The sequence below is a fragment of the Rana temporaria genome, chromosome 5 (genome assembly GCF_905171775.1).
Source record: "Rana temporaria chromosome 5, aRanTem1.1, whole genome shotgun sequence".
Taxonomy (NCBI): Eukaryota; Metazoa; Chordata; class Amphibia; order Anura; family Ranidae; genus Rana; species Rana temporaria.
The window spans coordinates 207,758,242-207,773,732 of record NC_053493.1 but is presented as its reverse complement, the minus strand read 5'-3'; the positions used below and the strand labels follow the sequence as shown (position 1 = coordinate 207,773,732).

General features: G+C 42.0%; 1 protein-coding gene across 1 annotated transcript in view; it reads right to left on the bottom strand.

Annotated features, from left to right (window-relative positions):
- ELP2 (elongator acetyltransferase complex subunit 2) overlaps nt 1-15,491 on the bottom strand; it is a 171,806-nt gene that overhangs the window by 64,771 nt on the left and 91,544 nt on the right. The window contains exon 12 of the mRNA XM_040353517.1: nt 1,466-1,615. Coding sequence (XP_040209451.1) covers nt 1,466-1,615 — 150 coding nt within the window. The remainder of the gene's footprint in view (nt 1-1,465; nt 1,616-15,491) is intronic.

Below are 15,491 nucleotides of genomic sequence, written 5' to 3'. Positions count from 1 at the left end.
TCAAAACGCGATGAATCTTCCTCTACCCGATGTATTCCAAAGAGTTTGCATCCACTTCATCAGGAGTATGAGAAGTATCATATAGTCAATGCCATGTTTCAATTAAAACCAAAGTTTGAAAGAATCAGTACTCTTGCCCCTTATATTATAGTGTGCAATATCATATTTGAGAGGCATAGAAGAGGAAAGAATGACACCTATATCGACGGAGTGGGTAGCACTGAGGCCTTAGAGAGCCAACCCCTAGTCTAATATACATTTGAATAACAATTGCGCGGTCATACAACACTGTACCCAAACTGAATGCCATCACTTTTTTCCCCACAAATTGAGCTTTCTTTTGGTGGTATTTGACCACTGTTTTTTTTTGCCAAGCAAAAGAGCGGAAAAAAAAAAGAAGTTTTTCTTTGTTTCTGTTATAAAAAAAATAAAAATTCTTCTTCACTGACGTGGCATTGATATGCAGTACTGATGGGCACTAATAGGCAGCACTGATGAGGAGCTACTGACATTCATTACTGATGGTCATCTCCCTGTACTGATAGGCATTACTGATGAGCTAATGATTGGCACATTAATGGGCACTGACAGACGTTACTGATGGGGCACGGATTAGCAGCGGATGGGGACCTCTAATGGGGGCTGCGTTGATATAAACAAAAATGCAGATTACGCCTCATTTCAGAGGGGTGACCGGCTGTCTCTCTCCTCCAATCCTTTCCGGTCAACATCAGCAGGGGAATCTCAGCCCCAGCTGTCAGACAGGGAAAGGAGAGAGCTGGCTGGCACTCTGAAAGAAGGTATAATTGGCTTTTTTTTTTATAATTCACACACATAGGGGGACACAGGATTAGGAGACAGAGAGGATAGTATGGTAATGTCAGAGTCACTTAACAACCACTTTAATGCATTTCCTGCATTAAAGTTAAAAAATGTTTACGTAACATCACCCCCCTTACACTTGAGCCCTCAGTCAATCAATTGCTGTTCCCGTGTGTGGCAGCTCTCCCCGGTCTCACAGGCTTTGCTCCCGCTGCCATCAGCCAAATCTTGTGACAGAGTGGGAGTGGGGGTGGGGACAAGCCATGCTGTTAGTGTCTATGGACGTGCCGTGGCTTGTGATCGAGCCCACAGGAATGCCACTATAGGAAGTGGCTTCCTATGGTGGCATACCATGAAAAGGAGGAGCCAGAGGAGCCAGAAGGGGACCCCAGGTGGGAAGGAGGATCGTGGCCGCTCTGTGCAATAGAATTGAAGACTAGTATAACATGTTTATTTTACAAAAAACTTTACAACCACTTTAAATATTAAACTGCATGCAACCACTTTTTCAGCTTTTCAACACAAACACTATAACAATTAGTGAACCCCTGAATCAGTGCACAGCTCAGATTAGGTAGCCCAACATTTTACAACACTACACAATTTGTAAAATTATAACAAATATGTACAACACATAAAATACCTGAGCTTGATGCTTTCTTTTCCAAGGAGCAAACAGTCTGGTTGTCTGATCTGTACCAACTGTTATGATAAATTCACCATCAGGATCCCATCTTAAACCTTGCACACTGTTGAAATGTCCAGATATCACAACCATGGGAATCCACTCATCCTAAAAAACAAAAAGTATACAAAACGGTTATTAACGGGTGCAATTGAGCTGTGCCAAGTTAACCAACAAATCACCAGAAATTATACTTTCACTGCAGCAATGTCCAGAAACATGTCATATACACGGATAGTGATTTTAACAACAAAAATCTTGTATTATTAACTAGGTTTGGAGAAGTTGTGATTCCTATATAAACTAGAGAGTCTCTCTCTCTCATATATATATATATATATATATATATATATATATATATATATATATATATATATATATATATTATTTATTTTTTTTAAACTGAGGCCTTCAGCATTTAGCCAACAAAAGCATAATGTTTCCACCTCCATGCTTGACTGTAGGGATTGTGTTATTAGGGTTATAGTCAGAATTTTTCTTCCTCCAAACATGGCGAGTCCCTGCCTGAATGCACACACATTCATGCCAATGAACATCTAAATGATTCAGAAAAAGATTGGAAGAAAGTGCTGTGGATACCAAAATTTAGCCCTTTGGCATTAACTCGACCCATGTTTGAAGGAATAAAAATGCTGACTATGACCCTAAGAAAACCATCCCTACAGTCAAGCACGGAGGTGGAAACATGATGCTTTGGGGCGGTTTCTCTGCTAAAAAGGTACAGGGTGACTTTGCCACATTGAGGGGCCAATGGACTGAGCCATGTATTGTAAAATCTTGGATGAGAACCTTCTTCCCTCAGCCAGAACACTGAAGATGGGTCGTGGGTGGGTCTTCCAGCATGACCGTGACAAAAAAACACACCGCCAAAACAAAGGAGTGGCTCAAGAAGAAGCACATTAAAGTGGATGTAAACCCGAAACATCAACATTTAAATAACCAGTCTACCTCACACAGCAAAGCAATAGAAGCCATCTGCCCCCAGTCTGACCAGGAAAAGAGCAGCCAGTCATCTACAATCCTCTCCAATTTCCGACAGCAAAGAAAACAGACAAAAAAAAAAGTGTGTCGCCACCTCCCCTCTTCTGTGACTGACAGACTAATTAGGAGACTTATGCATGGGCCTAAGAGAAGGGGCATGCATCCCACTGCCAATCACATATTGCTCCCTAAAGAGCTCCAGCCCGGGGAGAGACATTGCCATGCTTATCTGTGCTAATTTCTGCTAATGGAGGAGGGGGGAGACATCACCATCATTATCAACAGATCAGAACAGCTTCAAACCGATTTAACCCCACAGCTCCCAGGGAGAGAGCCTAGCAGGATACAATTAACCCCTCAATGGATGGGCACTTTTACTGTGCAACTACTACTTGAACATAGGGCATTACTGTAAAAGTGCCCAGCCAGTGAGGAGTTAATTGCATCGTCCGGCTCAGCTCTCCCCCTGGCAGCTGTGGGGTTAAATCTGTGTGAGGCTGTTTGGCTCTGTTGATAATGAGGACAGTGATGTCTCCCCCCCTCCTCCTCCGTTAGCAGAGATAAGCACAGTTAAGCACGCCAGTATATGTGTATGGATTCATGACATTTGCTCTCCTGCTATAAAAGTTTGCATCCCCCTGTGCCTCAAATGCTGCCCAGTGTTTATGAGGATAACTGATTTAACAGATTTCGGCTCTGCATTTAAGCCAATTTGATTTCCAGGGAAGGGGGGAGTGTACAGATAGGAGGGGAGTCCTGTGATGCGAGGACTCCGCCTACTGAGCTCTGGCCTGTAGACAGACGGCTGTGGTCAGGCAGCGCACTGGCACCTTTGCTTCCGTGTGCTCCTGCCCCTTTAATGAGGGCTGGGCTACCTCCAGTCGCCTGCCCCTTATCTATCCATCAGCAGTCATGTGCTCCTACTGAGGAGACTTAAAATGTAATGTTATAGCTAGGACTGCAGTATACAGAGAGCCTTGACGGGGCCTGCAGCTTACACATGCATTTGCAAATGCGTGCAACTAAACCTCTGTTTTTAATGCACACTGTTAGACAGGAGAATTTGGTTGGTTGCTGATTGGTCGGTAAGTTTGAGCCTGGATATTCTATGTTTTTGTATGTATATGCGCCCTTTCCAGTGCTCCTTATCGTATAGACCAGTCATAGGTAGGGGCAGTGACTTGTTTGCTGTAGACACAGAGGGCTGTGAGAGGCACATGGATGAAAAGAATGCAGGTACAACTAGTGTACTCTTTATCTTTAACCACTTAAAGGATATCTAAAAAGGTAATTTTTTTTTTTTTTTTTTTTTTAAACATGTTAGTTGGTTTTGCACAGAGTGGCCCCGATCCTCCTCTTCTTGAGCGACCTGTCGGAAAAGCACTCTCCCTCAGGGCACCAGTGCAGGCGCGCTCCCATGTCCTTCTGCTGCTTTTATCGACACAGACAGCAGGACTCTGCTCTGCGTCATTGGAGATTTGATTGACAGCAGCAGGAGCCAAGTACAAGATTGCCTAGTACAGAGGCAGAACGGGGATCTGCTAGTGTACAAGCGGATGCCCATTATGCCAGATGACATGTTAGAGATCTACTGTTCAGAGATCGGGAACAGTGATCACTGATCTCTGTCATGTCCCTGGCAGCCTATGCCCCCTACAGTTAGAACACACCCAAGGAACACACTTAACCCCTTCCCTGTCAGTGTCATTTTTACATTGATCAGTGCATTTTTATAGCACTGATCAATGTAATAATGTCACTGGTCCCCAAAAAGTGTCATTTGGGGTCAGATTTCTCTGCCACAATGTCCTGCTAAAAAAATCAGATCGATGCCATTACAAACCATGGGAAAGATTTAGGGACTTTTATTGTTTTTACTAATAGACGCAATAACTTTTGCGCAAACCAATCAATATACGCCTATTGCTATTTTTTTAACAAAAATATATAGAATATATATCGGCCTAAACTGATGAATAAATTTTTTTTTTTATATTTTTTGGAGATATGCATTATAGCAAAAAGTAAAAAAAAAAAAACTTTTTTTTTTCACAATTGTCACTCTTTGTTTATAGCGCAAAAAAAAAAATAGCTGTCAATTTTGTTTGGCTACTGTGTCACACGGGCGTGCAATTGTCAGTTAAAGCGCCGCAATGCCGTTTTGCAAAAAATGGCCTGGTCATTCGGGGTAAATCCTTCTGGTCCTTAAGTGGTTGTAGACCCTGTATAACCACTTTTACCTACATGTAAGCCTATAATAAAGGTAATAAGGCTTACCTGTAGGTACTTCTTCCTAACCTTGCACTGTTTGGGATTTATTCACTGTATCCGCACTGAAGAAACGTCTTGCTTTTGCCGTTTGAGCTGCTGTGCCATTACCGGTGGCTCCCCTCGCATGCCAATCAAAGTGCCGAAGCCCGCAAACCCAGAAATGACTCCAGGAGGACATGTCGCCGATCACAGCAGTGTGCCAGGACCACTGCAACAGCATTGTTCCAAGGTTAGTATTTCATAATGAGCTAGTATGGGATGCATACTAGCTCATTATGCCTTTGTCTTGCAGTTTTTTTTTTTCATCTGGGTTTACAACCACTTTAAACAAACAAAGGGCTAACACATGGTGTATGTATCTCCAATTGTTGCACATGTGGTTTATATCCACTTTAAGGTCATTGAGTGGCCTAGTCAGTCTCCAGACCTTAATACTAAAGAAAATTTATGGAGAAAGCTGAAACTTCCCATTTGCCATGAGGCAGTCAAGAAACCTTAAGGATGTAGACAAGATCTGTAAAGAAGAGTGGACCAAAACCGCTCCTGAGATGTGTGCAAACCTGGTAATCAACTACAAGAAACATCTCACCTCTGTGCTTGCCAACAAGGGTTTTTCCACCAAGTACTGGTAAGTCATGTTTTGTTTGGGGGATCAAATACCTATTTTACTCACTGAACTGCAAATTAAATTTATAACATTTGTATCATGTTTTTTCTGGATTTTCGGTTGATATTCTGTGTCTATAGTTTAAAATACACCTATGATAAAAATGATAGACCCTTCATTTCTTTGCAAGTGGGCAAACTTACAAAATCTGCAGGGGATCAAATAATAATTTTTACCACTGTATATACATAAAAACATTTTTAAAGCACAGTGAAATGGTCCAGTAATTTGAAGCAAGTGGAGCACCATTGATAGCATTAGTCGCATAACTAGACAAAGCCATTTGACTGGCCTACAACATTCTCTCTAAAGCGTTAAGCAGGAAGAATTTTTAAATGGTAGAAGAATACATTTCACATTGTGGCATGAGATTGGAATATGTTTAGAGTTTGAATAATGGATACTTTCAATTAAAGGGTTAAACAGTAAAGTTTAGGGGTATTTTTGAGTTGAGGGTTAATTTTTAGGTGTTTGGGGAATTAAATTTATTTCTGAATGACAGGATTTTTCAGATCGGCTTGTTAGAAAGCTGAAGTACTTTGTGACAAGTGAATGCTTCCAGAGATATCATCCCAAAGTCACTACTTAAAAAAGGAATGGACCACTAAGAAGCAAATGTATTTATTCTGCAGTGTATGTTTTCTGTAGCAACTTTCTGGGTTTGAAGTTTCAGTCACATACATTCTGAGTAGTCCAATACATGCTCCTCAAACAGACAAGAAACCAGTAAAAATATTCAACCCACCCAGGTCTACATAAAATTATGATTTTCGACTTGCCAGTAAAATACACCTCCCACTCTCAGCTAGCCTCAGATTTGTAGCAAGCAATACAGAGACCACAAGAACAGAACCAGTTTACTGTACTCCAAAAAAATGTAATTTACAGGAAAGTCAAAAATCCTATTTTCTTAGCCACAAAGTAAAGGACACAGGACACCTGTAGTCATTATTATTGGAACATCCAAAAATAGTTCAACTGAGGAGTGGACAACACAGCAATACAAGTCAACAGGTCGACAGAACAAATGGGGTCAAGAAGACTTGTCAGACTCCGAAAGGATGTTGTAGCACCTTACACCCAAAACTGGTTATAGAGAAGGTCTAAAATCCACCTGGTATAACGTAACAAATGCAGAAATTGAATGTAAAATTATGTAACAGATGAAAAATTAACAGAAGCCTGGGTGGTAGCCTTGCAAATCTGAAAAAGATGCCGATGCTGAAAAGCCCATGATGCACCAACAGATCTGGTAGAACATTCCTTAAACCAGTGGTCCCCAACCTTTTTGGCACCAAGGACCGGTTTGTGGAAGAATATTTTTCCAAGGCTCGGTAGGAGGAAACGCGATGTGTTGCATTAGCGGTTAGTGCGGGAACCCTGCAAATCCATTGCGGGTTCCCGCATCACATGTTTTGCGGCAGTTCACATTGCCCTATGCGAACTGCTGGGAGTGTCATTTAAAAGTTGACAACACCCCCAAATCAGTTCGCATATGGCAGTGCGATTTGCAAACTCGGACAGGAATGCATGTCCCTCCACAGTGCCCACTGTACTTACAGTTTTAGGGCGGGAATGTGAGGGGAGCCGTTCGCTTACGGGAATGCATAGAGGGGGAGGGCGGAGAGATGACGTAATTCTCTCTCTGCTCTCATCGGGCGGCTGCGACGCTGTGTAGCGTAGCCTTGCAGCCCCGTATGTTAGGGCGGGACAGCAGTGCTGATTGGCCAGGAGGATCAGTGTAACAATAGCGAATTTTCATTTGCTATTGTGACACAATGGGCGGGCTTGGGAGTGCAATGCTCTGCACCTCGGCCGCCACAGTGAAATAATTTGAAGGTCTTCTGGCGGCCCGGTACCGTTTGATCCACGGACCGGTACCGGTCCGTGGGTTGGGGAACACTGCCTTAAACCATAAAGATCCAATGATAACTTATCATCAACAGTGGAACAAGAAGCAGGGAGACATATGGGCTTGAAACCCTGAACAAAAGCCTTAACTAGATAGTAACAGGCCAAGGATCTCTGAAACAGAACTGTAAAGGCTGAGATTTGCTCATTGATGTTACTCAATGCAAGTTGCAGATCCAGACCAACCAGAAGAACAGAATACATCCCACATAGGATTCTTTCTAGTTGGAAAGTTAATTGATTCACACCAAGCAAATTAGTTCCTCCAAGTGTAATGGTAGACTTGCAAGTCCATTTAATAGCCCACAAGAGTGTAGAAATGATTGAACCTGATAGGCCCCTGTTCTGAGGACCGCAGCTCCAACCAGTCATGCCATTAAAGCCAGCAACTGTGAAGCATGGATGGATCACTAGCTCTTGGGAGAGCAATTCGATGTGATGAGAAACACTGGAATACCCTCCATCTCAAACCTGCAGAGCAGATGAGGAAGGAGCTGTAGAAAAGATAAGGCGGATTGCATTGTGTCACCAGGGAAGCCACCGAGAGTCCATGGACCTGGCAACAAACCTGTCCAGTTTGTTGTTGAATCTGGACGGCATAATATCCATGTTCAACATCCCCCAACCTGTGGTAAAGATCTGGATGGAGAGCCATGTGCCAAGAGGAGTACTTAGAAAAGTATGCAGTGTATATCAGCAATATTTGCATGTGTGGTTGCCTATCTATCGTGCCTTTGTGGACTCTCTTAGCCAGCATGTACTCTGCACAATTGTTTTTATCTGTCCATGATCCTTGGTGAATTCCATATATGCATGTACTGACAATCTTTGGTACTATATAGTTTTTAACATTTATTTTTGATGCCTTTTTTCTACATTACTGTCCAAATATTACTATAGACATATATTTATGTTACAGATGAGGAATAAAATCACCCAACAATAAACCTCCCCTGAGGAAGGAAAAACATATACCAATGTGAATTTCCCAAACATGTCGGGATGTATGCTACATATCGATTCAACCGACCTCAGCTTGACTTGGGCAGTACTTTGGATTGTGAGCTTTGGGTTGATATATGTACCTATACACGATTGGTTCATTGGTGTATTTTTTATAGCACAAGTGTAATTTGTGTTTCTACACAACTACAATACGACTTTTGTATATTTAATAAAGTTGGGACGTCTGTGCCTTTTCCTCTATATATTCTACTCTCTTTACTCTCTCTGCCTGAAAAGTCCAAGGGGGCAGCCTCTCATGCACTTGTTGCATACCTTCTTTTATTCATGTCTTAAGGATGTTGGCAGTATAAGACATCTAGTCCTCATAAATCTCTTTTTCCTATATCAGCAATAATACTGGCCAGTCCTGCTTCATCGTCACACCTGACAATGCTCATTGGTGGCAAAACATGCTGGATGGGGCTTAGCTGGTGACATTGCGACAGCCTATTCCTGGGAGAGCGGCGCAGCGTTTTCTCTGGATGTGCATCTTCATGTTCATTGTGCTAGTAGCTCCTCAGCCGTACAATAAAGCTTTATACTTTGGCGGTATTACATTAGGTTTGGCTACATTTAATTGCTTTGGAGGACAATTTCATCGTAAAGTGGAACTGCAGTCATTTTTTCATCTTGCCATCCATTACATCCTCTGCCCTTGTTGTTTTAACTTTGGATAGCAAAACATTAATTTTTCTGCCAGTAAATACCTTATACAGACCTCTTCCTCTTTCCTGTCTGGTAATAAGCCTAGGGGCTTATGACATCATGCACAGCTTTCTCTCTCACTCTCGTGAGAGTTTGCCAGGAAAGGAAGGGGGGATGAGTCATAAGTGGGCCAATGAGTGCTGCAGATTTGGAGGTGTGCCTCTGTGTGTCTCTGTAAATCCAGGAAGTGAACAGGCAGAAGCTTTAGCTGCCCACAGTTAAAATGGATGCAGCCAGACTCAGTGGAAGGAGATTTCTACAACATATTTGGCAAGTACAGAATCACAGTGTACCCTATATATAAAATATGTAAGGTGGTTGGAGGGAAGCTTCAGAATGATGTTGTTATTACAAATTATGTGAGCAGACTGCAGTTCCTCTTTAAGTGGAATATTGTTAACCCTTGATGTGAGCCAATCAGAGGTCTGAAGGTCACTGCTGATTTAAACAGGCAGACTCCCAGGGGGCTTATTTATCTCCATTATATTGAGGATCATTGCTATCCAAGGCTTTTTGATCTGGTGGAAAAAGCATGTGGAAGAGCACTTACTCGTTTTCCTTTGCGTTTTTGGAAGATTTCCATGTGGACTCTTTCACACTATTTGCTGTTCACTATGAACTTTTATGTATTCTAATCTTTAACCGATTATTCGTATATATTTGATGGCAGGAATACCACACAATATTCATATTTTATTTATGGGAATCCTTTGAAATCCATGCACTAGCACTTTAAAAGCATGTTATGTAATTTCTTTGATAGAATCATTGAAACGCACCAATCCATATACCTTTTTAGTTTGTTTTGTATTCTGACTTTTAAGCCCCGTACACACCATCACTTTATGTGATGAAAAAAAACGACATTTTCTGTGAAGTAAAAAATGACGTTTTTGAAACTTCAATTTTCAAAGACGAAGTTGCCTACACACCATCGTTTTTCTCACAATGTTCTAGCAAAGCGAGGTTATGTTCTCACCACTTTTTCCATTGAAGCTTGCTTCATAAGTAGCTTCTGGGCATGCGCGGGTGAAAAAACGTCGTTTTAAACGACGTTTTTTACTACACACGGTCAATTTCTGTGAAGTAAAAGTTGACGTTTTGAAAAACGACACATAAAATTGAAGCATGCTTCAATTTTTTTTGGTTGTTTTTTAGAAGACATAAAACGACGTTTTCCCCCACACACGGTCAATTGAAGTGACGTTTTTAAAAACGTCATTTTTTTTCATCACATAAAGTGATGGTGTGTACGCGGCATTAGTGTCGGTTCACACTGGGGCAACACGACTTCCAGCTCGACTTTACAAGGCAACTTGGAGACGACTTGAGCACGACTTCGACGCTACTTGGAGCGACTTACAATGCCACTTCAAGTCGCCTCCAGGACAGGCGACTTTGCCAGTGGCCAATCGCATAAGCTGCTCTGTGGGAGGGAGGGGTTTGCCTTAGAAAACTATTTTCACTTCCTGGAAAGTTGCTTCAGTTAAGACACTGATCCGACTTGGAGGCAAGTCGCCTTGAAGTAGTACAGGAACCTTTTCTGAAGTCAGAGCGACTTCAGTAGTGTGCATTAGGACGGCTCTCATTCACTTCCATGTAATTTATGTCGGGCGACTTGGGGTGAACCGCCTTCTAAGGCCCCGTACACACGGACGGATAATCCGCTGAAAACGGCCTGCCGGACCGTTTTCAGCGGACATGTCCGCCCGGAGATTTCTGTCTGATGGTTGTACACACCATCAGACAGAAATCCGCGTGTAAACAATCCACGGGGCATGGCCGCGATGACGCGGCGACGTGCGCTGCCCTGGAAGTTCAATGCTTCCACGCATGCGTCGAATCAGTACGACGCATGCAAGGGATGGCGGTCGGTCGGACGTGTCCGGTGAGTCTGTACAGACGACCGAATACGTCCGACGGACAGATTTCTTCTTAACATGCTAAGAAATTTTTATCCGCTGGAAACTGTCTGATCCGCCGGACAATTGTCTGCTCGGGCCTACACACGACCGGATCTGTCTGCTGGAACTGGTCCGGCGGACCAGTTTCAGCGGATCGATCCGGTCGTGTGTACGGGGCCTAAGAGTGCTGCATCCTACTTTTTGAAATTACACCAAGCACAAAAATATATTTTTTCTATATAGTTTAGAAAGACGATCAGCAAAATGAATCTAAGCTGTGCTCAGGTATTGGGGATCGTGGTACATCGAGACTACAATTCTCAATTTAGCTGATACAAGTCATACTTCCTTTCAGTTGCAAAAGACCAAAAAGGTATTTAAAAACCTTATGTGAAAAAAAAATGGATTTTGATCATGTTGCTCATCAGATGAGAGCTCAGATGAACGACGATCTATTTTTTTTATACTGAGCTAATAAGCATTTCCTGAACATTGAACCCTGTTTGGAAATGATGCAAGCAGTTCGCTGTAAAATACTACAAACATTATAGCTTAATGCTTCTAATGCTTCAGTAAGTGTGACCTCAAATACAGTCCTCAGTAGGCACTAATGGATTAGTGGTCGCACACTGCTCTTATTTGTTGACCATTTCCTTTCAAACACTTCCCTTTCTAAAATGTTGATCTCTATGCTAAAAAACACACAGTATGTTTTATTCATAAGCTGACATCTGCACAAAAAGCAAAGTTAAAACATATGCCTCATGTAGAAAGCACCTTTGGTCCTTGCAATTAGACATGACGAAACCACATATGTACATATTAGCATATCTAGGTCTCATTTCTAGCAGATGATGTGGTAATCAGCTTAAAGTGATCCGCAATTTAAAACTCACAGAGCAAAAAAAAATCACCCTTCAGGAGGGCATTTTTAAGCCCTTTCCTTTATCATGGGCAAACAGCATGGTGAAAGGTGCAAGGCATACATAATGAAATGAACTGAGGCAGTGCTGTATATCAGGATCATGTCGCCTCAACAGCAGGCAGCTCATAAGTTTTATAAATAAAATAAAGAAGTGCCAGTTGGACTTCTGTTGCAATCAGCTCTAATGTGCTGCAATTCTGATTGCCATCTGCCCTGCACTGATTAGCATAGCATCCCCACAAAAAGATGATCATCTTAGCATAGAATAAATCACTAGTCGAGAGGGGAGGCTGAAATGTCCCTTTGTCTTGTAGTTTTAATAACTAATTAGGAGCACTTTGGTAGTGATTCTGCCAAGCTTCTGATTTCATGAGTCATACATACATATATTAAACAGTCCTTGGACTTGTAAATAAGTGTCATTTACAACTCTGAACATAGACTGCATTTAGAAACATATTTGAAGCTTTTTAATCAATATATAAACAGCATGCAGAACCAATAATAAAACGTGTTGCTCCAAACACCCCCTTGTCCTATGGCCACATACAGATGCCCAACCAAAACAATGGAGGAGATTAAGCTCTTTTGTAGGTGAAACGCATTGGAGCGCGAGGACGACAGGCAGAATGACATGCTGTGAACCTTTGTCGCTGGATTACAGTTGTTTTTAACTACTTGCCGACCAGACGCAGTTATACGGCGGCAGGTCGGCTCGGCTGCGCAAGATCACGTAGCTATACGTCATCTCGCGTTTTAGCCAATAGGGGTGCGCGCGCCCCCAGCTCGCCCCTGGTGCCGACGCACGTGCCCGGCGGGCGCGATCACCGCCGGGCACCCACGATCGCTCGTTACAGAGCGAGAACCGGGAGCTGTGTGTGTAAACACACAGCTCCCGGTCCTGTCAGGGGGAGAAATGACGGATCGTCTGTTCATACAATGTATGAACAGCGATCAGTCATTTCTCCAAGTCAGTCCCACCCCCCCTTCAGTTAGAACACACACAGGGAACATAATTAACCCCTTTCTTGCCCCCTAGTGTTAACCCTTTCCCTGCTAGTGGAATTTTTATAGTAATCAATGCATTTTTATAGCACTGATCGCTATAAAAATGCTAATGGTCCCAAAAATGTGTCAGAAGTGTCCGCCATGAGGTCGCAGTACCGATAAAAATCGATCGCCGCCATTACTAGTAAAAAAAAAAATGCCATAAAACTATCCCTTATTTTGTAAATGCTAGAATTTTTGCGCAAACCATTAAATAAATGCTTAGTGATTTTTTTATGAAAAATATGCAGAATACGTATCGGCCTAAACTGAGGAAAAACATTTTTTATTATATATTTTTGGGGATATTTATTAGAGAAAAAAGGAAAAAAATATTCATTTTTTTTCAAAATCGTCGCTCTATTTTTGTTCATAGCGCAAAAAATAAAAACTGCAGAGGTGATCAAATACCACCAAAAGAAAGCTCTATTTGTGGGAAAAAAAAGGACGCCAATTTTGTTTGGGAGTCACGGCGCACGACAGCCAGTGAGTTAAACGACGCAGTGACGAATCGCAAAAAGGGGCCCGGTCATTGACCAGCAATATGGTCCGGGGATGAAGTGGTTAAAACTGGGGTAAAGTCATAAGTGTGTGTACCATTAATTTTATTTTGGCAATAAGCAGCAGTTACTGTGTTTATTTATTTTTCTTCCTGAGAACAGCAAAAGAGCTTGCATTTCAGTTTTCTTTTAATTTCCATCAAAACAGGTGAAACCCCGGTCTCCTTTTCACATGTTCTCTAAGCCATCTTGGTGTGCTTTCTGGAAACAAAGGGGATTTTTTACCTGCAAGATCCTCTTGTTAGAGTACAGTGCAGGACACAGGATCTTATGCAAAAACATACACAAAAGGGAGCAAATGCCTAGTGCATTCCCACCAAAGCCATTTATTGAACACACACAACGGTGGTATGCGCTGTACACACGATCGGAATTTCCGATGGAATTTTCCGTCGGAATTCCATTCAAGTTGTCTTGCATACACATTGTCAGACCAAATTCCGACCGTCCAAAATGCGGTGACGAAAAACACTATGACGAGCCGAGAAAGTTTTTTAAAAAAGTTCAATGCTTCCGAGCATGCTTCAACTTGATTCTGGGCATGCATGTTTTTTTCTCCGTCGGAGTTCCACACAGACGATCGAAATTTCCGATATATAACTAAACTCAGACAGAAAAAAGTCCGATGAGGCCCACACGCGGTCGGAATATCCGATGAAAAAAATTTCATCTGACTTTTTATTTGTGTACAAGGCATTATACTCACAAAATAGAAATAAAATAAAGCTGGTCATAATCTGTTGGTGATGTACGCGATTATTGCCACATGGTGGAAAAGTTTACATGTTTCGGGGGACAGACCCCCTTTTCCGCAAAAGTTTTTTGGTGGTAATGCACTAGGCTTTTACGCCCTCTTGTTTATGTTTTTGCACTGTTTGGAGGACCGCCCAGTCTGAAGAGGGCTGCCTTGCTGAAACCATTTTTCTTCCATGGGATTTCTGGATTGTGTTTTTTGGTTTGACAGGATATTACAATAAAAATGCTAGAAGCAGTTATGTTTAGGTGCAGGGTTCTAGCCTAGGTTTACACTAGTGCTGTTGCATAATCATACATTTTTTTAGTCCATTTGTGTAGTGTGTTTTGGGAGGTGTTTTCATGATTTTTTTTTTTGTAGAAAGTGCAGTCCTAGTAACGGCAGAGCATTTTCTTTTTCATCTGCGGGTCCTGCCAGGAACACACTATCTAGGGGGACTAGACCATTATTTTCAGAAGGCCCTCCTGAATAGGATATCTGGGGGGAGTGAAAATCTTTAAAGGGGAGGCCAGTCCCTATATAATGCCAGCACTAGGAGCAAGTGAACAAGAAAGATCTTAGATGCTCTGGGTATTTTTAGGGAGCCTATGTCACAGACCTTTACGGTGGTCAGATTCAGGCCACTCTAAGTTAAAGGATCACTAAAGGAATTTTTTTTTTTAGCTAAATAGCTTCCTTTACCTTACTGCAGTCCTGGTTTCATGTCCTCATTGCTCGTTTTTGCTCTGATGTTGCTGTAATACTGCCCTGTTCTGGACACTTCCTGGTTGTCTGGCTCCTTATGAAAAAAGTCATGGGAGATTTTAGTTTCGCTTTCCTAGCCATGACTCTCTATGGCACTGTCCAGCACAGAGGCATGAAATAACACGCAAAGACTAAATTAGTTTCAGTTTCGTTTTTGCATCTAGGAGGTACATTATATGATTGATTTTTATCTATTTTTAATCGTTTTTTAAAAGGAATCAGTTAACTATTATGTCTCTATACCCTGTAAACAGTCATTTCAGCAAAAAAATTTTTTTCCTTTAGTGATCCTTTAAGGCCTGAATGCACTTCATTAAGGACTGAAATTGTATCTTTTCTTTTAGCTTAGGAAATATCGCAGTAGAGGACAAACGCCTCCTCTGAGTCTGATTCTGCAAAAGCCCATGAGGTCAGAGACCGTAGCAGATTACTCTCTAGTCAAAAAGAAGTGTACATCTGAAGAGACAGAAAAACGGATACAGGTGGGCA